The sequence below is a fragment of the Blennius ocellaris genome, assembly GCF_963422515.1.
Source record: "Blennius ocellaris genome assembly, chromosome: 21".
NCBI lineage: Eukaryota > Metazoa > Chordata > Actinopteri > Blenniiformes > Blenniidae > Blennius > Blennius ocellaris.
Window position 1 is genome coordinate 253,041 of NC_137670.1, and position 25,439 is coordinate 278,479.

General features: G+C 54.0%; 2 protein-coding genes across 2 annotated transcripts; both read right to left on the reverse strand.

Moving 5' to 3' along the window:
• Nucleotides 1-1,847: 1,847 nt before the first annotated feature.
• fads6 (fatty acid desaturase 6) lies at nucleotides 1,848-8,234 on the reverse strand. Its single transcript, XM_080517320.1, has 7 exons — nucleotides 8,179-8,234; nucleotides 7,779-8,060; nucleotides 6,715-6,881; nucleotides 6,247-6,427; nucleotides 5,467-5,654; nucleotides 2,806-2,985; nucleotides 1,848-2,153 (listed from the first exon to the last, which is right to left on the reverse strand). The coding sequence occupies exons 2-7, from the start codon at nucleotides 8,032-8,034 to the stop codon at nucleotides 2,004-2,006; spliced, it is 1,122 nt and encodes a 373-aa protein (XP_080373446.1). The 5' UTR covers nucleotides 8,035-8,060; nucleotides 8,179-8,234; the 3' UTR covers nucleotides 1,848-2,003.
• Nucleotides 8,235-9,211: 977 nt separating this feature from the next.
• Nucleotides 9,212-25,390, reverse strand: hid1b (HID1 domain containing b). Its single transcript, XM_080517319.1, is given in 20 exon segments — nucleotides 9,212-9,779; nucleotides 10,296-10,454; nucleotides 12,695-12,786; nucleotides 12,866-12,943; nucleotides 13,024-13,145; nucleotides 13,254-13,478; nucleotides 13,540-13,704; nucleotides 16,123-16,201; nucleotides 16,284-16,435; nucleotides 17,487-17,577; nucleotides 18,282-18,422; nucleotides 19,248-19,304; nucleotides 20,088-20,324; nucleotides 20,326-20,332; nucleotides 20,409-20,516; nucleotides 21,147-21,253; nucleotides 22,793-22,915; nucleotides 23,021-23,191; nucleotides 24,079-24,228; nucleotides 25,216-25,390. Coding segments are annotated over 20 exon segments (2,394 nt in total). The 5' UTR covers nucleotides 25,282-25,390; the 3' UTR covers nucleotides 9,212-9,715.
• Nucleotides 25,391-25,439: the final 49 nt, after the last annotated feature.

Sequence of the window (25,439 nt, forward strand, 5' to 3'; positions counted from 1 at the left end):
GATTTATTAAGTCGACCTTCCATTTAAATTCCACGTCACAATAAGGTGAACTGAACATTTCCGTTTCCATGGCGACAAAGTGGCTTTAATCATCAAACGCAGCTGAATGAGGAGGAAGTTCTGGACATCTTGTTTACACAACACTGGACATGTGATTCGTATGGTGAACTTCTGCTTCTGTCTCAGTGTGTCTCATTGTGTCTCAGTGTGTCTCAGTGTGTCTCATTGTGTCTCAGTGTGATGGTTTCTGTCTCATTGTGTCTCATTGTGTCTCAGTGTGTCTCATTGTGTCTCAGTGTGTCTCATTGTGTCTCAGTGTGATGGTTTCTGTCTCATTGTGTCTCATTGTGTCTCAGTGTGTCTCATTGTGTCTCATTGTGTCTCAGTGTGTCTCAGTGTGATGGTTTCTGTCTCATTGTGTCTCATTGTGATGGTTTCTGTCTCATTGTGTCTCAGTGTGTCTCATTGTGTCTCAGTGTGACGGTTTCTGTCTCATTGTGTCTCAGTGTGTCTCATTGTGCCTCAGTGTGATGGTTTCTGTCTCATTGTGTCTCAGTGTGTCTCATTGTGTCTCATTGTGTCTCAGTGTGATGGTTTCTGTCTCATTGTGTCTCAGTGTTTCTCATTGTGTCTCATTGTGTCTCAGTGTGATGGTTTCTGTCTCATTGTGTCTCATTGTGTCTCAGTGTGATGGTTTCTGTCTCATTGTGTCTCAGTGTGTCTCATTGTGATGGTTTCTGTCTCATTGTGTCTCATTGTGTCTCAGTGTGTCTCATTGTGTCTCATTGTGATGGTTTCTGTCTCATTGTGTCTTTTTGTGTCTCATTGTGATGGTTTCTGTCTCATTGTGTCTGTGTGTCTCAGTGTGTCTCATTGTGATGGTTTCTGTCTCATTGTGTCTCAATGTGTCTCAATGTGTCTCATTGTGTCTCAGTGGGTCTCAGTGTGTCTCATTGTGTCTCAGTGTGTCTCATTGTGTCTCATTGTGTCTCAGTGGGTCTCAGTGTGTCTCATTGTGTCTCAGTGTGTCTCATTGTGTCTCAGTGTGTCTCAGTGTGTCTCATTGTGTCTCATTGTGTCTCAGTGGGTCTCAGTGTGTCTCATTGTGTCTCAGTGTGTCTCAGTGGGTCTCAGTGTGTCTCATTGTGTCTCAGTGGGTCTCAGTGTGTCTCATTGTGTCTCATTGTGTCTCAGTGGGTCTCAGTGTGTCTCATTGTGTCTCATTGTGTCTCAGTGTGTCTCAGTGGGTCTCAGTGTGTCTCATTGTGTCTCAGTGGGTCTCAGTGTGTCTCATTGTGTCTCATTGTGTCTCAGTGTGTCTCATTGTGTCTCAGTGGGTCTCAGTGTGTCTCATTGTGTTGTCTTGTCATCATCTTATTTGTCTCCAAAGCGTCTCTACAGTGAGTTTGATTCCTGCAGCAGCGTTTGGCTCAAGGGTTCATGTCCAGAGGAAGATGGAACCTGAATGTAGGTGAACTGAAACAGCAGGAACATCGAGGAGAACTTCAGAAGCTTCAGCTGAGCCGCCGACCGATCAATCAACCAACTGATCAATCAACCAACTGATCAATCAACTAACTGATCAATCAACTAACTGATCAATCAACTAACTGATCAATCAACCAACTGATCAATCAACCAACTGATCAATCAACCAACCGATCAATCAACCAACTGATCAATCAACCAACCTATCAATCAACCGACCGATCAATCAACCGACCGATCAATCAACCAACCGATCAATCAACCAACCGATCAATCAACCAACCTATCAATCAACCAACCGATCAATCAACCAACCGATCAATCAACCAACCTATCAATCAACCAACCGATCAATCAACCAACCGATCAATCAACCAACCGATCAATCAACGGGACCTCGTTAACTTCTGAAGAGCTTCAAAAACAATTTCAGTGAGTTCAGACATTGCTCCACTACTCCACCTGCTCCACCTGCTCCACTCAAAGCCCACATGTCCAAACTCCTCTTCCCTCCATCACTGCACCCCCACCAGCTCTGTGATGGGTGGAGCAAACACCATCAGCTCCTGATACTTGTGGAAGAAGAGCTGCAGACGGGACAGGTAGGAGTCCTCCTGGTAGGGAAGCTGCTTCTCCGTCAGGTACCTGGACACCACCGGCTTCACCTGCAGGCCGAGGGACAGGAGATCAGCCTCAATGTGATGGAGATCAGCCTCAGTGTGATGGAGATCAGCCTAAGTGTGACGGAGGATCAGCCTCAGTGTGATGGAGATCAGCCTAAGTGTGACGGAGGATCAGCCTCAGTGTGATGGAGATCAGCCTCAGCGTTATGGAGATCAGCCTCAGTGTGATGGAGATCAGCCCCAGCGTAATAGAGATCAGCCTCAGCGTGACGGAGATCAGCCTCATTGTGATGGAGATCAGCCTCAGTGCGATGGAGATCAGCCTCAGTGTGACGGAAGATCAGCCTCAGTGTGATGGAGATCAGCCCCAGCGTGATGGAGATCAGTCCCAGCGTGATGGAGATCAGCCCCAGCGTGATGGAGATCAGCCCCAGCGTGATGGAGATCAGCCTCAGCGTGATGGAGATCAGTCTCAGTGTGATGGAGATCAGCCTCAGTGTGACGGAGGATCAGCCTCAGTGTGATGGAGATCAGCCCCAGCGTGATGGAGATCAGCCTCAGCGTGATGGAGATCAGCCTCAGTGTGATGGAGATCAGTCTCAGTGTGATGGAGATCAGCCTCAGCGTGATGGAGATCAGCCTCAGTGTGATGGAGATCAACCTCAGTGTGACGGAGCCGCTGACGGAGGCTCACCTTCAGACACATGTTGTCAGACAGGGTGGGGAAGAGGTGGTGCTCCACATGGCAGCTGATGAGCGAATGACCGAAGACCCAGTCCAGAACCGGGTTCCGGGGCAGGTTCAGAACCCCGTGACTCATCTGGTAGATCCTCGGGGGCCGGCGGGTCGGGGAGAACATGGACAGGCCGACGTGCTGCAGGGACACGAGACGGAGGGACAACATGGACAGGCCGACGTGCTGCAGGGACACGAGACAGAGGGACAACATGGACAGGCCGACGTGCTGCAGGGACACGAGACGGAGGGACAACATGGACAGGCCGACGTGCTGCAGGGACACGAGACGGAGGGAGAACATGGACAGGCCGACGTGCTGCAGGGACACGAGACGGAGGGACAACATGGACAGGCCGACGTGCTGCAGGGACACGAGACGGAGGGACAACATGGACAGGCCGACGTGCTGCAGGGACACGAGACGGAGGGAGAACATGGACAGGCCGACGTGCTGCAGGGACACGAGACGGAGGGACAACATGGACAGGCCGACGTGCTGTAGGGACACGAGACGGAGGGACAACATGGACAGGCCGACGTGCTGTAGGGACACGAGACGGAGGGACAACATGGACAGGCCGACGTGCTGTAGGGACACGAGACGGAGGGAGAATCTCCACTGACTCTCAGGGACAAACAGCTCTGTTTCTATGGCGACGCCTCGGGCCTCACCTCCAGCTCCAACCAGGTAAACGCTGATTCAGCAGAATCTCCTCCAGCTTCAGGGACACAGGAGTTTTAACCTGAAGCAGCCTGAATGAACCTGCCAGTCTATACTGAGGGATAACTGCCCGATTGAACCTGCCAGTCTATACTGAGGGATAACTGCCTGAGTGAACCTGCCAGTCTATACTGAGGGATAACTGCCTGAATGAACCTGCCAATCTATACTGAGGGATAACTGCCCGACTGAACCTGCCAGTCTATACTGAGGGATAACTGCCTGAGTGAACCTGCCAATCTATACTGAGGGATAACTGCCTGACTGAACCTGCCAGTCTATACTGAGGGATCACTGCCTGACTGAACCTGCCAGTCTATACTGAGGGATCACTGCCTGACTGAACCTGCCAGTCTATACTGAGGGATAAGAACGTTGTGCAGGAACGTCCAGCAGTGAAAAGAAACCTGAGTGAAGGTTGGAGGTGAAACTGATACCGGTTCTACCTTTGGAACTAAAAGTACAACGTTTATACATATAATCATGTAACCGATGAGGTAAAGCGACGTAAAGTACTAGTGGAGTAAAGTAGTGGAGTAAAGTACAGAAGTAGTGAAGTAAAGTACAGAAGTAGTGGAGTAAAGTACAGAAGTAGTGAAGTAAAGTACAGAAGTAGTGGAGTAAAGTACAGAAGTAGTGAAGTAAAGTACAGAAGTAGTGGAGTAAAGTACAGAAGTAGTGAAGTAAAGCACAGAAGTAGTGGAGTAAAATACAGAAGTAGTGGAGTAAAGTACAGAAGTGGTGAAGTAAAGCACAGAAGTAGTGAAGTAAAGTACAGAAGTAGTGGAGTAAAGTACAGAAGTAGTGAAGTAAAGCACAGAAGAAGTGGAGTAAAGTACAGAAGTAGTGGAGTAAAGTACAGAAGTAGTGGAGTAAAGCACAGAAGTAGTGAAGTAAAGCACAGAAGAAGTGGAGTAAAGTACAGAAGTAGTGGAGTAAAGCACAGAAGTAGTGAAGTAAAGTATAGAAGAAGTGGAGTAAAGTACAGAAGTAGTGGAGTAAAGCACAGAAGTAGTGAAGTAAAGCACAGAAGTAGTGGAGTAAAGTACAGAAGTAGTGAAGTAAAGCACAGAAGTAGTGGAGTAAAGTACAGAAGTAGTGGAGTAAAGTACAGAAGAAGTGGGGTAAAGTACAGAAGTAGTGAAGTAAAGCACAGAAGAAGTGGAGTAAAGTACAGAAGTAGTGGAGTAAAGTACAGAAGTAGTGGAGTAAAGCACAGAAGTAGTGAAGTAAAGCACAGAAGAAGTGGAGTAAAGTACAGAAGAAGTGGAGTAAAGCACAGAAGTAGTGAAGTAAAGTACAGAAGTAGTGAAGTAAAGCACAGAAGAAGTGGAGTAAAGTACAGAAGTAGTGGAGTAAAGTACAGAAGTAGTGAAGTAAAGCACAGAAGAAGTGGAGTAAAGTACAGAAGAAGTGGAGTAAAGTACAGAAGTAGTGAAGTAAAGCACAGAAGAAGTGGAGTAAAGTACAGAAGTAGTGGAGTAAAGCACAGAAGTAGTGAAGTAAAGCACAGAAGAAGTGGAGTAAAGTACAGAAGAAGTGGAGTAAAGCACAGAAGTAGTGGAGTAAAGTATAGAAGAAGTGGAGTAAAGCACAGAAGTAGTGGAGTAAAGTACAGAAGTAGTGAAGTAAAGCACAGAAGTAGTGAAGTAAAGTATAGAAGAAGTGGAGTAAAGCACAGAAGTAGTGGAGTAAAGCACAGAAGTAGTGGAGTAAAGTATAGAAGTAGTGGAGTAAAGCACAGAAGTAGTGGAGTAAAGTACAGAAGTAGTGAAGTAAAGTATAGAAGAAGTGAAGTAAAGTACAGAAGTAGTGGAGTAAAGCACAGAAGTAGTGGAGTAAAGTATAGAAGTAGTGGAGTAAAGTACAGAAGTACAGTACAGTAGTAGTAAGGACCTGGAAGATGTTGACGTGGACGTAGGGGATGGAGAACGCGGCCCGACTTCCCAGCATGCACAGCAGCGCGCCGGGCGCCGAGCGGAAGCCCGACACCTGCAGCAGCAGCCAGTACTGGGAGTACAGGCCCAGCGTCACCATGGCGACGGTCCGGGCGGCGGCGGCCACGCCGTGTCCTCGGAGGTGAGCTGCCATACAGTCACAGCAGTACCAGACGTCAGGGAAGAGTAACTGATTACTATGATGAAGTACGGACAGGTACAGTTAACGCCGCTCCACGGACTTCACAGGGGCTTTAGCACTAGCATTAGCATTAGCATTAGCCAGAGCTGTTGTAGAGCATCTTCCTCCTCGAACATGAGATTATATGATGAGCAATGCATGCTGGGAAAGAGGAATCACCACTTTCAGAAGTAACTATAGTAACGGCACTACTTCAACTGTTAGTATCCTGATGGGCGGAGCCAGCGTGGCGAGCAGTGAGCGCCCCCTACCGAGCGCCAGGAGCGGCGGGATGAGGGGTTAACTTAACTTAACTTAACTTAACTTAACTTAACTTAACTTAACTTAACTTAACTTAACTTAACTTAACTTAACTTAGGCTAGGCTAGGCTAGGCTAGGCTAGGTTAGGTTAGGTTAGGCTAGGTTAGGCTAGGCTAGGCTAGGCTAGGCTAGGCTAGGCTAGGCTAAGCTAGGCTAGGTTAGGCTAGGCTAGGCTAGGCTAGGCTAGGTTAGGTTAGGTTAGGCTAGGCCAAGCTAGGCTAGGCTAGGTTACCTACCCAGCGCCATGAGCGGGGTGATGAGGGGCAGGGCCAGCGGGGCCAGGAAGAGGTAGACCCCCCGGGGCAGGAAGGGAAGCTTCCACAGGCTGGAGTCCCCCAGACCCAGGATGTTGGTGTGGGCGTGGTGCTGCTTGAGGTGGCCCCGGACCCCCGCCTGGGCCGAGAAGGACCCACACACCTGGGGGGCAACACAGGATGAGGGGGGCAACAGAGCCTGGGGGGCAACACAGGATGAGGGGGGCAACATAGGATGAGGGGGGCAACATAGGATGAGGGGGGCAACAGAGCCTGGGGGGCCACACAGGATGAGGGGCAACAGAGGCTGGGGGGCAACATAGGATGAGGGGGGCAACAGAGAGCCTGGGGGCTCCACCTCCACCTGGAAGCTCCAGCTCTACCTAGAGGCTCCACCTCCACCTGGAAGCTCCACCTCCACCTGGAGGAGTCGGTCAGTGCTTCTCTCACCTCGATGAAGAAGACGGCCCAGAACCTGTTCCAGGCCTGTGATTGGCTCAGAGCCCCGTGACTCGCCAGGTGAGTCCCCTTGAAGGTGATGACGGCGTGGGCCACGCCCATCAGCAGGACGCCAGCGGCGAAGGCAAGGAGGCTGGAGGAGCCCAGCAGCAGGAACACTGCAGGAGCAGGGACAGAGGGAATCAAACCAGGTACCTTACCTAGAGGCAAGGCAGGAGCGCTGCTCCCAGTGGCATCAAACCAGGTACCTTACCTAGAGGCAAGGCAGGAGCGTCGCTCCCAGTGGCATCAAACCAGGGACCTTACCTGGAGGCAAGGCGAGGAAGGCTGCTCCCAGTGGCATCAAACCAGGTACCTTACCTAGAGGCAAGGCAGGAGCGTCGCTCCCAGTGGCATCAAACCAGGGACCTTACCTAGAGGCAAGGCAGGAGCGTCGCTCCCAGTGGCATCAAACCAGGGACCTTACCTAGAGGCAAGGCAGGAGCGCTGCTCCCAGTGGCATCAAACCAGGTACCTTACCTAGAGGCAAGGCAGGAGCGTCGCTCCCAGTGGCATCAAACCAGGGACCTTACCTGGAGGCAAGGCGAGGAAGGCTGCTCCCAGTGGCATCAAACCAGGTACCTTACCTAGAGGCAAGGCAGGAGCGTCGCTCCCAGTGGCATCAAACCAGGTACCATACCTAGAGGCAAGGCAGGAGCGTCGCTCCCAGTGGCATCAAACCAGGGACCTTACCTAGAGGCAAGGCAGGAGCGTCGCTCCCAGTGGCATCAAACCAGGTACCTTACCTGGAGGCAAGGCGAGGAAGGCTGCTCCCAGTGGCATCAAACCAGGGACCTTACCTGGAGGCAAGGCGAGGAAGGCTGCTCCCAGTGGCATCAAACCAGGGACCTTACCTGGAGGCAAGGCGAGGAAGGCTGCTCCCAGTGGCATCAAACCAGGGACCTTACCTGGAGGCAAGGCGAGGAAGGCTGCTCCCAGTGGCATCAAACCAGGGACCTTACCTGGAGGCAAGGCGAGGAAGGCTGCTCCCAGTGGCATCAAACCAGGGACCTTACCTGGAGGCAAGGCGAGGAAGGCTGCTCCCAGGATGCTCCAGTCCTTCCCCCTCTTCTCCCACCAGCTGCTCTGCTTCACCAGAGGCTGGACCAGCCGGCTGAGCTCCATCATCAGGGTCTCCTCTCCTCCTGCTGCTCCTCCTGCTGCTCCTCCTCCTGCTCCTCCTCCTCCTCCTGCTCCTCCTGCTGCTCCTCCTCCTCCTCCTGCTCCTCCTGCTGCTCCTCCATGGCTCGGCTCCTCCGGGACACGTCGCATGTCGGACCTGGTCGTGGGTCTTTGATCTCCACACAAAGAGCAAAGTCCACAGGTCAAAGTTTGTATTGAGAAAGTACTTGTACTTGTAGTAGTAGTAGTAGTAGTAGTAGTAATAGTAGGAGGAGGACGTGGGGACGATTGTACCTCCTGCAGAGCCTCAGAACCTCCTCTTCTGCACCTCCTTCTCAGAAAAACCTCCTGCTCCACTTGTTGTGTCCAGAAACAGACAAACCAGCAGCGAAGTGGAGGAACTGCCCCAGAGTCCACTCGTCCTCTTCCTCCTCCTCCTGCTCCTCCTCTTTCTCCTCCTCCTGCTCCTCCCCTCCTCCTCTCAGCAGTCGGGGAAGAATGAACCCTTTCCTGCTCTGTGGTACAAAATTCACTTTTATCCATTAAAATACTGTAAAAGTGAAAACTTTCTATTTGAAGCAACTGAAAACACAGAAAAGTGATTCACATTTCAAGTTGACGGTTCACCTCATGTTGTCATCATGTAAACATCATGTAAACATCATGAACACATGAATCAGAAACATGATCAACCTGAACCACATCGGCCAGTCATGAGGTTTGCCAGGATCAAAATCCAGCCAAACAGGAGCCTTATGGAAGGGTTAATATTCACCTTAACGGTTATGAAAGGGTTAATGTTCACGTAACAGTTATGAAAGGGTTAATGCTCACCTTAACAGTTATGAAAGGGTTAATATTCACCTTAACGGTTATGAAAGGGTTAATGTTCACGTAACAGTTATGAAAGGGTTAATGCTCACCTTAACAGTTATGAAAGGGTTAATATTCACCTTAACGGTTATGAAAGGGTTAATGTTCACGTAACAGTTATGAAAGGGTTAATATTCACCATAATGGTTATGAAAGGGTTAATATTCACTGTGTGTGTGAGGTCAAAGGTCAAAGGTCGTTTCAGAGCCTTTTGTTGCCATCAACCACTTGGCGGCGCTGTAACTGCAGATTGGTCCATTGTGTGTGTGTGTGTGTGTGTGTGTGTGTGTGTGTGTGTGTGTGTGTGTGTGTGTGTGTGTGTGTGTGTGTGTGTGTGTGTGTGTGTGTGTGAGATGTTTTGAGACGGCTGAGTTTCACCTCCTGGATCATCGTCAAGAAATAAAGTGTCACAACTTTATTTATATGATTAATTTCTGGGTTTGATTTTATTTTGAAGAACTTTTTATTGGAAGTTGATCAGTTTAAGATTGAAAACAAATTCATGTAATGCAGAGAAATACAAACACTTTGTTTTGTTTTGACCCCAAATCCCTTGTTTCCCCTGGGGGGGCTCAGATCAGAGGCCTGGGGGTCGGGCTCGGATCTTGGACCTGGGGGGGGCTCAGATCAGAGGCCTGGGGGGCGGGCTCGGATCTTGGACCTGGGGGGGCTCAGATCAGAGGCCTGGGGGGCGGGCTCGGATCTTGGAGGTGGGGGGGGCTCAGATCAGGGGCCTGGGGGGCGGGCTCGGATCTTGGACCTGGGGGGGGGCTCAGATCAGGGGCCTGGGGCGACACCTGGACCAGCAGAACCACTGAACACCAGGATCCACCAAGACATTTTATTTGAGAGAAACGGCCTTGGTCCTGGTCCTGGTCCTGGTCTGGAGCTCCGAGGAGGAGGAGGACCGGTCCAGACCCACGGGGGCCGGCGGGACCAGAGACGTCCTGTTCAGACTCTAAATCCTCTGGATCTCAAAGAGCCGGATGTCTGTGTCGTACCAGATGGGGGGGTCCAGGTTGCTATGGCGACAGGGAGGAGGAGGAGTCAGTAGGAGGAAGAACAGGGTCCAGGTTGCTATGGCGACAGGGAGGAGGAGGAGTCAGTAGGAGGAAGAACAGGGTCCAGGTTGCTATGGCGACAGGGAGGAGGAGGAGTCAGTAGGAGGAAGAACAGGGTCCAGGTTGCTATGGCGACAGGGAGGAGGAGGAGGAGTCAGTAGGAGGAAGAACAGGGTCCAGGTTGCTATGGCGACAGGGAGGAGGAGGAGTCAGTAGGAGGAAGAACAGGGTCCAGGTTGCTATGGCGACAGGGAGGAGGAGGAGTCAGTAGGAGGAAGAACAGGGTCCAGGTTGCTATGGCGACAGGGAGGAGGAGGAGTCAGTAGGAGGAAGAACAGGGTCCAGGTTGCTATGGCGACAGGGAGGAGGAGGAGTCAGTAGGAGTGAAACAGGGTCCAGGTTGCTATGGCGACAGGGAGGAGGAGGAGTCAGTAGGAGTGAAACAGGGTTCTGGTTCAGACGGAGAGGGTCCGGTACCGGAGGTAGATCACGCCCCACATGTAGGTCCGGAACCAGGCGGCGGTCCCGGCGTTGGCCTGGTACTTCCTGATGAGGATGGGATGGGGGACCGGCAGCAGACCCACCAGGGTCCCATGCTGCAGGAACCGCAGGATCTCAGACTCGTCTGTCAAACACCTGAGGAGCCGAAGGGGGTCAGAACCAGGTCTGGACCAGAACCTCACCAGACACACGGCCCAGGTTCTGACAGACGTGATGGACAGACATGATGGACGGACATGATGGACGGACTGATGGACGGACATGATGGACAGACATGATGGACGGACTGATGGACAGACATGATGGACGGACATGATGGACGGACATGATGGACGGACATATGGACAGACATGATGGACAGACATGATGGACAGACATGATGGACGGACTGATAGACGGACTGATGGACAGACATGATGGACGGACTGATGGACAGACATGATGGATGGACTGATGGACGGACATGATGGACGGACATATGGACAGACATGATGGACGGACATGATGGACGGACTGATGGACGGACTGGTGGACGGACGTGATGGTCGGACATGATGGACGGACTGATGGACAGACATGATGGACGGACATGATGGACGGACATGATGGATGGACATATGGACAGACATGATGGACAGACATGATGGACGGACATATGGACAGACATGATGGATGGACATATGGACAGACATGATGGACAGACATGATGGACGGACTGATGGACAGACTGATGGACAGACATGATGGATGGACTGATGGACGGACTGATGGACGGACTGATGGACGGACTGATGGACAGACATGATGGACGGACTGATGGACAGACGTGATGGACGGACTGATGGACATGATGGACAGACATGATGGACGGACTGATGGACAGGCATGATGGACGGACTGATGGACAGACATGATGGATGGACTGATGGACGGACATGATGGACGGACATATGGACAGACATGATGGACGGACATGATGGACGGACTGATGGACGGACTGGTGGACGGACTGATGGACGGACATGATGGACAGACATGATGGACGGACTGATGGACGGACTGATGGACGGACTGATGGACAGACATGATGGACGGACTGATGGACGGACTGATGGACATGCATGATGGACGGACTGATGGACAGACATGATGGATGGACTGATGGACGGACATGATGGACGGACATATGGACAGACATGATGGACGGACATGATGGACGGACTGATGGACGGACTGGTGGACGGACGTGATGGTCGGACATGATGGACGGACTGATGGACAGACATGATGGACGGACATGATGGACGGACATGATGGACAGACATGATGGACGGACATGATGGACGGACTGATGGACGGACTGGTGGACGGACGTGATGGACGGACATATGGACAGACATGATGGACGGACATGATGGACGGACTGATGGACGGACTGGTGGACGGACTGATGGACGGACATGATGGACAGACATGATGGACGGACTGATGGACGGACTGATGGACGGACTGATGGACAGACATGATGGACGGACTGATGGACGGACTGATGGACATGCATGATGGACGGACTGATGGACAGACATGATGGATGGACTGATGGACGGACATGATGGACGGACATATGGACAGACATGATGGACGGACATGATGGACGGACTGATGGACGGACTGGTGGACGGACGTGATGGTCGGACATGATGGACGGACTGATGGACAGACATGATGGACGGACATGATGGACGGACTGATGGACAGACATGATGGACGGACTGATGGACGGACTGATGGACAGACATGATGGACGGACTGATGGACGGACTGATGGACATGCATGATGGACGGACTGATGGACAGACATGATGGATGGACTGATGGACGGACATGATGGACGGACATATGGACAGACATGATGGACGGACATGATGGACGGACTGATGGACGGACTGGTGGACGGACGTGATGGTCGGACATGATGGACGGACTGATGGACAGACATGATGGACGGACATGATGGACGGACATGATGGACGGACATATGGACAGACATGATGGACAGACATGATGGACGGACATATGGACAGACATGATGGATGGACATATGGACAGACATGATGGACAGACATGATGGACAGACATATGGACAGACATGATGGACGGACTGATGGACAGACTGATGGACAGACATGATGGATGGACTGATGGACGGACTGATGGACGGACTGATGGACAGACATGATGGACGGACTGATGGACGGACTGATGGACAGACGTGATGGACGGACTGATGGACATGATGGACAGACATGATGGACGGACTGATGGACAGACGTGATGGACAGACATGATGGACATGATGGACGGACTGGACTTACTTGTCGATGCAGATCTTCTCCACCTGAGGGACCAGAACCTGCAGGAGCCTCATGATGGTCTGGAGGGGCAGTCTGGATTTCCACGACGAGACCTGAGGAGGCAGGAGACGGAGGACCTAAGTGAAAGCACCTTGCAGGCAGGAGCCCAGAGTCCCGGGGACTCGTCCTCACCCAGTCACTGCTGGGACTCCAGTCCACCGAGGACGAGACGCTGGACAGTCGACTCCTCCCAGACTCCGTGTGGTCCACCTGGGGGGACAGCAAGCAGGAGGGGGGGGGGGGTCAGGGGGGGCGTCAGGAGGTGGGGGGGTCTGGAGGTCGAGGGGTACCTCAGTGTCCCTCTCGGAGTTGGACTCAGTGTCGCTGATCCCCTGAGGACAGCGCGGCGTCGCCACGGCGACCATGGTTCCGTCCACGCTGACCTGAGACGTCTCTGTGATCTTATCGATTCCTGCAACACACCAAGACTTTTAGCCTGTTAGCGTTAGCCTGTTAGCGTTAGCCCGTTAGCCTGGAGCGCCAGACCTGAACCACCAGGACCAGGGACGGGGGCTCCTACCTGGGGTGGCCTCCAAGCTGGCCTTGAGCGTCCCGGGCTCTGCAGGGCCGGCCGGTCTGGAGCCCTCCATGGACCGGCTCTCCACAGAGTCCCTCCTGGAGGACCTCGTCCTCCTCCTCGTCCTCAGCGCGGCCCGGTGGACGGACGTGGCGTCGGACGCCAGGTTTGCTAGCTGGTGGAAGACGCCGCGCTTGCGGATGATGGCGTAGACCAGGTTGGAGTTCCCTGTGGACCCAGACCTTCAGCCCACGTTCTCCTGCAGAACCCCCAGAGGAACGTGGCTCACCATCAAACTGGTACTGGACCAGGTTGTTGAAGACCTCCAGCAGGAAGAAGACCAGCTGGGGGGTCTGGCTGGAGGACAGGAGGAACCAGGGCGACGAGAAGACCTCCAGCAGGTGCAGCAGCTTGGTGGACGCCAGCATGGACAAGGTCTTCAGGTAGGGCGAGACTGGGGGGGACACCGTCAGTGTGTGTGTGTGTGTGTGTGTGTGTGTGTGTGTGTGTGTGTGTGTGTGTGTGTGTGTGTGTGTGTGTGTGTGTGTGTGTGACCTCCGAAAGGTTTCAGACGAGGAGGACAAGAAGAGTGAGAGACGCCGTCTCCCAGGAAAATCTCAATGTCCAGTATTGTTAGTATTTGTTAGTATTGTTAGTGAGCACTGTGGCCAGGCTGCAGTGTGACCGGGCTGCAGTGTGACCGGGCTGCACTGTGACCGGGCTGCAGTGTGGCCAGGCTGCAGTGTGACCGGGCTGCAGTGTGGCCAGGCTGCACTGTGACCGGGCTGCAGTGTGGCCGGGCTGCAGTGTGACCGGGCTGCAGTGTGACCGGGCTGCAGTGTGACCGGGCTGCACTGTGACCGGGCTGCAGTGTGGCCAGGCTGCACTGTGACCGGGCTGCAGTGTGGCCGGGCTGCAGTGTGACCGGGCTGCAGTGTGACCGGGCTGCAGTGTGACCAGGCTGCACTGTGACCTGGCTGCAGTGTGACCGGGCTGCAGTGTGACCGGGCTGCAGTGTGACCGGGCTGCAGTGTGACCAGGCTGCACTGTGACCTGGCTGCAGTGTGACCGGGCTGCAGTGTGACCGGGCTGCAGTGTGACCGGGCTGCAGTGTGACCGGGCTGCACTGTGACCGGGCTGCACTGTGACCGGGCTGCAGTGTGACCGGGCTGCACTGTGGCCGGGCTGCACTGTGACCGGGCTGCACTGTGGCCGGGCTGCAGTGTGGCCGGGCTGCACTGTGACCGGGCTGCACTGTGACCGGGCTGCACTGTGACCTGGCTGCACTGTGGCCGGGCTGCACTGTGACCGGGCTGCAGTGTGGCCGGGCTGCACTGTGACCGGGCTGCAGTGTGGCCGGGCTGCACTGTGACCGGGCTGCACTGTGGCCGGGCTGCACTGTGACCGGGCTGCAGTGTGACCGGGCTGCAGTGTGACCAGGCTGCACTGTGACCTGGCTGCAGTGTGGCCGGGCTGCAGTGTGACCGGGCTGCAGTGTGACCGGGCTGCAGTGTGACCAGGCTGCACTGTGACCTGGCTGCAGTGTGACCGGGCTGCAGTGTGACCGGGCTGCAGTGTGACCGGGCTGCAGTGTGACCAGGCTGCACTGTGACCTGGCTGCAGTGTGACCGGGCTGCAGTGTGACCGGGCTGCAGTGTGACCGGGCTGCAGTGTGACCGGGCTGCACTGTGACCGGGCTGCACTGTGACCGGGCTGCAGTGTGACCGGGCTGCACTGTGGCCGGGCTGCACTGTGACCGGGCTGCACTGTGGCCGGGCTGCAGTGTGGCCGGGCTGCACTGTGACCGGGCTGCACTGTGACCGGGCTGCACTGTGACCTGGCTGCACTGTGGCCGGGCTGCACTGTGACCGGGCTGCAGTGTGGCCGGGCTGCACTGTGACCGGGCTGCAGTGTGGCCGGGCTGCACTGTGACCGGGCTGCACTGTGGCCGGGCTGCACTGTGACCGGGCTGCACTGTGGCCGGGCTGCACTGTGACCGGGCTGCAGTGTGGCCGGGCTGCACTGTGACCGGGCTGCAGTGTGACCGGGCTGCACTGTGACCGGGCTGCAGTGTGACCGGGCTGCAGTGTGGCCGGGCTGCAGTGTGACCGGGCTGCACTGTGACCGGGCTGCAGTGTGACCGGGCTGCACTGTGACCGGGCTGCAGTGTGACCGGGCTGCACTGTGACCTGGCTGCAGTGTGACCGGGCTGCACTGTGACCGGGCTGCAGTGTGGCCGGGCTGCACTGTGACCGGGCTGCAGTGTGACCGGGCTGCACTGTGACCTGGCTGCAGTGTGACCGGGCTGCACTGTGGCCGGGCTGCAGTGTGGCCGGGCTGCACTGTGACCGGGCTGCAGTGTGACCGGGCTGCACTGTGACCGGGCTGCACTGTGGCCGGGCTGCAGTGTGGCCGGGCTGCACTGTGACCTGGCTGCAGTGTGACCGGGCTGCACTGTGACCGGGCTGCACTGTGGCCGGGCTGCACTGTGACCGGGCTGCACTGTGACCGGGCTGCAGTGTGGCCGGGCTGCACTGTGACCGGGCTGCACTGTGACCGGGCTGCAGTGTGGCCGGGCTGCACTGTGACCGGGCTGCAGTGTGGCCGGGCTGCACTGTGACCGGGCTGCACTGTGACCGGGCTGCAGTGTGGCCGGGCTGCACTGTGACCGGGCTGCAGTGTGGCCGGGCTGCACTGTGACCTGGCTGCAGTGTGACCGGGCTGCACTGTGACCGGGCTGCACTGTGGCCGGGCTGCACTGTGGCCGGGCTGCACTGTGGCCGGGCTGCACTGTGACCGGGCTGCAGTGTGGCCGGGCTGCACTGTGGCCGGGCTGCAGTGTGGCCGGCGCCCAGCAGGGGGCGACACTCACTGTTCACCACGATGGTCAGCAGGCAGTCGAACAGCGGCTGCAGCCTCTGGTGACCACTGGTCATGATCTTATGGAAGACCTGCAGACAGAGAGAGAGACATGAGCTGGTAGCTCCGCCCCCTCGGTAGGGCTGAAGCAAGGCTGAAGCGAGGCGTCCAGACCAGGACCAGCAGGTCGGCGTGCGTCCCGCTGAACACCGGCAGGTCCATGGGAACCTGCAGGCTGAACGGTTTGTTCAGACGGACGCCGAAGTTTCTCTCTCCGCTGAGCAGCAGCAGGATGAAGACGCCGATGTGGGTCAGGCCCAGACGGGCTGGGGACACAGGACAACCTCAGGACCTCCTCCTGACCCCTGACCCCTGACCTCCTGACCCCTGACCTCCTCTCCTGACCCCCTCACCTCCTGACCCTGACCTCCTCATCTCCTGACCCCCTCACCTCATGACCTCCTGACCCCCTCACCTCCTGACCTCCTCACCTCCTGACCCTCTCACCTCATGACCTCCTCACCCCCTCACCTCCTGACCTCCTCACCTCCTGACCCCCTCACCTCCTGACCTCCTGACCCCCTCACCTCCTGACCCTGACCTCATGACCCCCTCACCTCATGACCTCCTGACCCCCTCACCTCCTGACCCCCTCACCTCCTGACCCCCTCACCTCCTGACCCTAACCTCATGACCCCCTCACCTCATGACCTCCTGACCCCCTCACCTCCTGACCCTGACCTTCTGACCCACTCACCCCCTCCCCTCCTGACCTCTAACCCCCTGACCCCCTCACCTCCTGACCCCCTCACCTCCTCATCTCCTGACCCTGACCTCCTCACCTCATGACCTCCTGACCCCTCACCTCATGACCTCCTGATCCCTCACCTCATGACCTCCTGACCCCCTCACCTCCTGACCCCCTCATCTCCTGACCTCATGACCTCCTCACCTCATGACCTCCTCACCTCATGACCCCCTCACCTCCTCATCTCCTGACCCTGACCTCATGACCTCCTCACCTCATGACCTCCTGACCCCCTCACCTCATGACCTCCTGACCCCCTCACCCCCTGACCTCCTCACCTCCTGACACCCTCACATCCTCATCTCCTGACCCTGACCTCATGACCCCCTCACCTCATGACCTCCTGACCCCCTCACCTCATGACCTCCTGACCCTGACCTCATGACCCCCTCACCTCATGACCTCCTGACCCCCTCACCTCCTCATCTCCTGACCCTGACCTCATGACCCCCTCACCTCATGACCTCCTGACCCCCTCATCTCCTGACCCTGACCTTCTGACCCCCTCCCCTCCTGACCTCTAACCCCCTGACCCCCTCCCCTCCTGACCTCTGACCTCTGACACTCACAGTGGTCGGCCCGGGCGTCGTTGAGGAAGGACAGGATGGGAACCAGCACGTCCAGAACGTCGCTGCTCTTCAGCACGAAGAAGAGGAACTTCTAGAACCAGGAGGTAAGAAACCAAACAATGAAAACAATACAAACAATGAAAACAATGAAAACAATACAAACAATGAAAACAATGAAAACAATAAAAACAATAAAAACAATGAAAACAATACAAACAATGAAAACAATGAAAACAATACAAACAATGAAAACAATGAAAACAATAAAAACAATGAAAACAATGAAAACAATGAAAACAATGAAAACAATGAAAACTATGAAAACAATACAAACAATGAAAACAATGAAAACAATAAAAACAATGAAAACAATACAAACAATGAAAACAATGAAAACTATGAAAACAATACAAACAATGAAAACAATGAAAACAATAAAAACAATGAAAACAATAAAAACAATGAAAACAATACAAACAATGAAAACAATAAAAACAATGAAAACAATACAAACAATGAAAACAATGAAAACAATGAAAACAATGAAAACAATGAAAACAATACAAACAATACAAACAATGAAAACAATACAAACAATGAAAACAATGAAAACAATACAAACAATGAAAACAATACAAACAATGAAAACAATACAAACAATAAAAACAATGAAAACAATAAAAACGTGGATGAAGAAATGAATTAAAGAGACAATAAAGATCTAGATCAGGGTCTGGGGTCAGGGTCAGGGTCAGGGTCTAGATCAGGATCAGGGTCAGAACCAGAACCAGGCACCTTGTTGACGTCACAGAGCTTCCAGAAGAGGATCAGCAGCTCCTGGTGGAACCGGATCTTCTTGGTGGACCGAGGCAGGAAGGTCTGGACCAGGGGGTTGTTCAGGAGCCGGGACAGTCCTCTGAGCAGGAACGCCAAGTCCTGGAGGACCAACACAATCTGAACCTGAACAAACCTCTGAGCAGGAACGCCAAGTCCTGGAGGACCAACACAACCTCAACAAACAGAACCTGAACAAACAGAACCTGGACAAACAGAACCTGGACAAACAGAACCTGAACAAACTGAACCTCAACAAACAACCTGAACAAACTGAACCTCAACAAATAGAACCTGGACAACCAGAACCTGGACAACCAGAACCTGGACAAATAGAACCTGGACAACCAGAACCTGAACAAACTGAACCTCAACAAACAACCTGAACAAACTGAACCTCAACAAATAGAACCTGGACAACCAGAACCTGGACAACCAGAACCTGGACAAATAGAACCTGGACAACCAGAACCTGAACAAATAGAACCTGAACAACCAGAACCTGGACAACCAGAACCTGAACAAACTGAACCTCAACAAACAACCTGAACAAACTGAACCTCAACAAATAGAACCTGAACAACCAGAACCTGGACAAATAGAACCTGGACAACCAGAACCTGAACAAATAGAACCTGAACAACCAGAACCTGGACAACCAGAACCTGAACAAACAGAACCTCAACAACCAGAACCTGAACAAACAGAACCTGAACAACCAGAACCTGAACAACCAGAACCTGAACAAATAGAACCTGGACAACCAGAACCTGAACAAACAGAACCTCAACAACCAGAACCTGAACAAACAGAACCTCAACAACCAGAACCTGAACAAACAGAACCTGAACAAATAGAACCTGAACAAACAGAACCTCAACAACCAGAACCTGAACAAACAGAACCTGAACACAGAGCTGGACTCACCTCCTCCCGGTGGATCCTTGACAGGTAGTTTACAAACAGGTTGTCTGGTCCTGCAGCCTGGAACACATTTCTCATTAGTCTCATTACATCTCATCCAACCTCATCCAGCATCATCCAGCCTCATCTCGACTCAATCCACCCTCATCCACCCTCCATCCAATCTCATCCAGTCTCCATCCACCCTCATCCACCCTCCATCCAATCTCATCCAGTCTCCATCCAACCACATCCACCCTCATCCAGTCTCATCCACCTTCATCCAACGTCATCCACCCTCATCCAGCCACATCCAACCTCATCCAACCCCACCCAGCCTCATCCAACCTCATCCAGCATCATGCAACCTCATCCAGCCTCCACCCACCCTCATCCAGTCTCCATCCACTCTCATCCAGCCTCATCCAGCCCCCATCCAACCTCCATCCAACTTCATCCACCCTCATCCAGCCTCCATCCACCCTCATCCAGTCTCCACCCACCCTCATTCAACCTCATCCACCTTCATCCACCCTCCATCCAAACTCATCCACCTTCATCCAACCTAATCCACCCTCATCCAGCCTCATCCATCCTCATCCAGCCTCCACCCGCCCTCATCCAACCTCATCCACCTCCATCCAATCTCATCGACCCTCATCCAGTTTCATCCAACCTCATCCAGCCTCCATCCAACCTCATCCAGCCTCATCCACCCTCAATCCAACCTCATCCAGCCTCCATCCAACCTCATCCAGCCTCATCCAGTTTCATCCACCCTCCATCCAACCTCATCCACCCTCCATCCAACCTCATCCACCCTCATCCAGCCTCAGATTAAAGAGGATTAGTTTCCGTGGCGACCTCCAGCTCCGCGGGGGCGGGGGCGGGGGCGGCGGCGGGCGCCGAGGCGTTCAGGGCCTGCAGGGCGGCCCGGGCGGCCGACCCCGCCTCCGGCTCCAGGGTCACGATGAGGATCTGCAGCGCCTGCTCCACCAGCTGCTCCCTGCGGTCCCAGAACAGCAGGTGGTGGTACGGGACCCCCACCCCCACCGGGTCGTAGGCGCAGACCACGTTCAGCAGGGAGGTGAACAGAGGGAGGGGCGTGTCTGCAGGAGCAGCAGGTCAGAGGTCACAGGTCAGAGGTCACACCACAGGAAGACTCCAGACAGAGAGGTCAGTTACCTGTTGTGGGTGGAGCAGAAGAAGCAGACCCAGGGGTGGAGGCGTCCAGACGGAGGAAGGTACATGACCTCAGAGAAGCAGGTGAGGAGGAGCTTCAGCAGCTCCGCCCTGGAAACAACGTCCGTTAGTCTCCATGTGAGGTGGTGGAGAGACGGACCTGACGGAGCAGCGAGCCTCCGCCCTGACGGACCTGACGGAGCTGACGGAGCAGCGAGCCTCCACCCTGATACCTCAGGATTCACTTCAGCAACACATTTTAACAAACTAAACCTCTCTGGAGTTTAACCAGAAACCTTCCTGACCTCATCAATACCTCATCAGTACCTCATCAATACTCCATCAGTACCTCATCAATACTCCATCAGTACCTCATCAGTACCTCATCAATACTCCATCAGTACCTCATCAATACCTCATCAATACCTCATCAATACCTCATCAATACTCCATCAGTACCTCATCAGTACCTCATCAATACCTCATCAATACCTCATCAATACTCCATCAGTACCTCATCAGTACCTCATCAATACTCCATCAGTACCTCATCAATACCTCATCAGTACCTCATCAATACTCCATCAGTACCTCATCAATACTCCATCAGTACCTCATCAGTACCTCATCAATACTCCATCAGTACCTCATCAATACTCCATCAGTGCCTCATCAATACTCCATCAGTACCTCATCAATACTCCATCAGTACCTCATCAATACTCCATCAGCTCATCTCACCTGTTCATGTCGTGGACGTAGTTTGGAGGCGGAGCCTGAGCGAAGCCGACGCCGGCCTCCCAGATGAACTCACAGCTGTCGATGGAGCCGCCGTCCTCACTGGAGCCCTGCAGCACCAGAGGTCAGAGGTCAACCCCTTCCACTGCAGGAGGTCAGAGGTCAAAGAAACACTGAAGCTGTCCCTGTCTCAGACTGAGCGTGTGCAGGAGGTGGACTGGTGGTCATGTGACCACTTCACCTCCTCAACAGCAGAATGCAGAGACACGTCCAGCAGATAAGGACGACCGGACGGCGGCCATGAAGACAGGAAGGCCAGCGAGTCACACAGAGACCCGGGTCAGGGTCTCACCCAGTCCACCAAGCTCATCATCATCATCATCATCATCATCATCATCATAACAATAATATTAATTACATTCCAACACCAAGCAGATAATTACGTGTTCAAAGTTCTTTCCTGGGAATAAAAACCAGCAAGAGTAAATTGTTGATGCATTTGTGGATGAGCAGCAGAAGTGATGATGATGATGATGAAGAAACCATGACGACTCTGTCAAGTCTCTTTCTGCCAGAGTCAAAACACTTGTTCTATTTTTAGATCGGAGCATTTGACACGAGGCGTTCAGGGACCGTGGAAACAGGCAGGAGGGAACAGACACTGGAGGAGACAGACACTGGAGAGGGGACAGACACTGAAGGGGACAGACACTGGAGAGGGGACAGACACTGGAGGGGACAGACACAGGAGGGGACAGACACAGGAGAGGGGACAGACACTGGAGGGGACATACACTGGAGGGGACATACACTGGAGGGGACAGACACAGGAGAGGGGACAGACACTGGAGAGGGGACAGACACTGGAGGGGACAGACACTGGAGGGGACAGACACTGGAGGGGACAGACACAGGATAGGGGACAGACACAGGAGGGGACATACACTGGGGAGGGGACAGACACATGAGGGACAGACAGGCGCTGGACATGTAGCCCCGCCCTGCTGAAGCAGCAGACGAGGACCTGCAGTGTTTGAACTCATCGTCTTCAGTTGCTCAGTAAACAGCCGTTGTTGACACAGTCACTCATTAACTGCAGCACCTGATCAGCCAGAGGACGACGTGTCCCTCCACTCAGCACCTGATCAGCCAGAGGACGACGTGTCCCTCCACTCAGCACCTGATCAGCCAGAGGACGACGTGTCCCTCCACTCAGCACCTGATCAGCCAGAGGACGACGTGTCCCTCCACTCAGCACCTGATCAGCCAGAGGACGACGTGTCCCACCACTCAGCACCTGATCAGCCAGAGGACGACGTGTCCCACCACTCAGCTGCCACTGTGTGGACAGGAAGTCCAACTCTTGTGACCCTGCAGCGCAGTGAGCAGATGGACAGTGGACGCGCCAGAGGGACATTCATTATGTCCACTACTAGTACAACAATGACTACGTTCACACCCGTCCTCCGTCCAGCAGACCCGAGTGGACAGACGAAGAAGAAGGACGACTCAAAGTGTCTCCGACATGGAAACAGCACCAACTAGTGGCACCACATGAAGCTGCAGCCTCGCCAGTGACCCCGCGGCGTTGCCTGGATACAGAACGGCAACGGGAAACAGATGCGTTGCCATGGTGACGCCGGACTCACCGCTCCGCTCCGGCCGGCGCTCTGGACGGTGAAGCCGGGACAGAAGAGCAGGTCGGAGACGGCGAGCAGCAGGGACTCGGCCAGAGGACGAGCTGCATCGTCCGGATCGGAGGCGTCTAAACGCTGCAGGACAAACAGGAAACAGTGAGCAGGGCTGCAGCTACTTCCTGGAGTGGGTCTACTGAGTCTGCCGCCCCCCAGACAGACAGGGACATGAGGGAATCGTACCCGCGCCCTGCCGGACCCGGGCACGGTGGACCAGAAGAAGCCCCTCCAGTCTGGGTCCTCGAAGATGTAGGGCAGGATCCGGGTCAGCAGCCGGGCGCAGTTCAGCACCACCCCCCGCTCCTCCTCCACCTGGCAGCCGGAGGCTGCAGCTCCACCCAGACGCTCCACCGCCTGCAGGGACAGGAGACAGTGGTGGGTGGATGGATGACGGATGGTGGATGATGGATGGATGGATGGATGGACGGTGGATGGATGATGGATGGATGGATGGACGGACGGTGGATGGATGATGGATGGATGGATGGACGGACGGTGGATGGATGATGGATGGATGGATGGACGGACGGTGGATGGATGATGGATGGATGGTGGATGATGGATGATGGATGGTGGATGGATGATGATGATGGATGGATGGATGGACGGACGGTGGATGGATGGTGGATGATGGATGGTGGATGGATGGATGGATGATGATGATGGATGGATGGACGGACGGTGGATGGATGATGGATGGATGGTGGATGGATGGACGGACGGTGGATGATGGATGGTGGATGGATGGATGGATGATGGATGGATGGTGGATGGATGGATGGTGGATGGACGGACGGTGGATGATGGATGGTGGATAGATGGATGGATGATGGATGGATGGTGGATGGATGGATGGTGGATGGACGGACGGTGGATGATGGATGGTGGATAGATGGATGGATGGTGGATGGACGGATGGATGGATGGTGGATGGACGGACGGTGGATGATGGATGGTGGATGGATGGAGGATAATGACAGTGTCTAACTGAAGCAATGAGAGGAGCTCCCAGCCAATCAGAAGTCAGTAAAGGAGCTGCAGTGTGACGTGGAGCTCTGCTCTCTGCTGCCACCACAGGACAGAAGTGTCACTGCATCCACCTGCTGACTGCAGCTCAAACCAGCAGCTCCTCGAGGAACCTCTCCTCCGGCTGCACGTGGACGACCTTTGACCTCATGGTGTGGGAATCACAAACAGCAGGGTTCTTGGGTCTCCCCCCCCCCACACACACACACACACACCTTGTAGCAGAGGGTTGCCAGGTTGGACGGAGACTCCTCCCTGACGGCCCGGATCTCGGCCGCCGGCACCAGAGCGAAGACGTCCTGGACGCTGGTGGACGGGTCGGTCCAGAACTGGTCCCAGAACACGTCGTCTGACGGTTCCACCGGCTGCAACCACAACATCTTCACTCCTTCACACCGGCTCGGGCACTTATTAAAAAGGAAAAAAGTTTTCAACCACATTTATTGTCTGACAATTAGTTCAGTCACAGAGAAGGAATATTGAACTGATTTGACACATAAATAAATAATAAACAGGTAAAAGTTTCAGGAAATAAACTTAAACTTCAGGCTGAAACTTTTAGACGTAATTAATTACTTTCATAACTGATTGATTTGGGCTTTAAAATACATCATGAAGCAATGAACTTTTTATATAAATGTTAAAACTATCATCACTTTCATCTATATATTACAGTTACTGATATATAATTTTAAAATCTAACAGTGTAGATTACTATCTGTCTGCATTTTAAACCATAAAAATAAAAGAATGTCTTTCTGTCCTTGTTGGTTTGGTAAAGTTCAACTGATCAACACTGATCATGTCTGGATCGTTAATGTCCCGGTTCGGAACAAATAACGAACATCCGCTTTGTTCGTCTGGTTCTTCAGGTGAAGTGACGCGAGGCGGAGCCTGAACGCACCACCAGGTCTGGACTCACCTGTTCCAGCCACAAATCAAACATTGGTAACGGTGACGTGACGTTCCAGAGAAAAACACGTTACTCTGCAGGAGTAACGTGTCCTGAGAGGATTACAGTCCAACTTCAGGGACATTTTACACAATAAAACACTGAAGTGTTGAAAAACGGATAAAAAGCATCTTTTTCCTCCTCATTTCTCCTCATTTCTCCCGGTTCTTCCCGGTTCCTCCCGGTTCTTCCCGGTTCCTCCCGGTTCTTCCCGGTGCCTCCCGGTTCCTCCCGGTTCCTCCGGTTCTTCCCGGTTCCTCCGGTTCCTCCCGGTTCTTCCCGGTGCCTCCCGGTTCCTCCCGGTTCCCTGGACTAACTTTCTCGCCACCATCTGTTGCTCGGACCTCCCGCTGCGTCTAAAGCGTGAAACGGGACGATTCTCGGGTCGAACGGAACCGACCTGAGTCCCGGTGGTGAGCTGGATCACCGCCTTCCTGAAGTGGAGCTTCGAGTCCGAGTTCCCCATGTCCGGTCCGGTCCGGTCCTCCGAGTCCTGCTGGGTCCTGCTGGGTCCTGCTGAGTCCTGCTGGGTCCTGCTGAGTCCTGCTGGGTCCTGCTGCTGCTGCTGCGGCCGGGATCCGTGAGCAGGAGGATAAACCCCCCCCCCCCCCCCCCCCACACACA

Excerpts from the sequence above, each read along its gene's own strand:
- fads6 (XM_080517320.1), bottom strand. The coding sequence starts at position 8,034 with ATGCGACGTGTCCCGGAGGAGCCGAGCCATGGAGGAGCAGCAGGAGGA. Across the intron at positions 6,428-6,714 it reads GGGCCGTCTTCTTCATCGAG|GTGTGTGGGTCCTTCTCGGC; the intron begins GTGAGAGAAGCA and ends GTTGCCCCCCAG. Across the intron at positions 5,655-6,246 it reads CACCCCGCTCATGGCGCTGG|CTCACCTCCGAGGACACGGC; the intron begins GTAGGTAACCTA and ends ACTGTATGGCAG.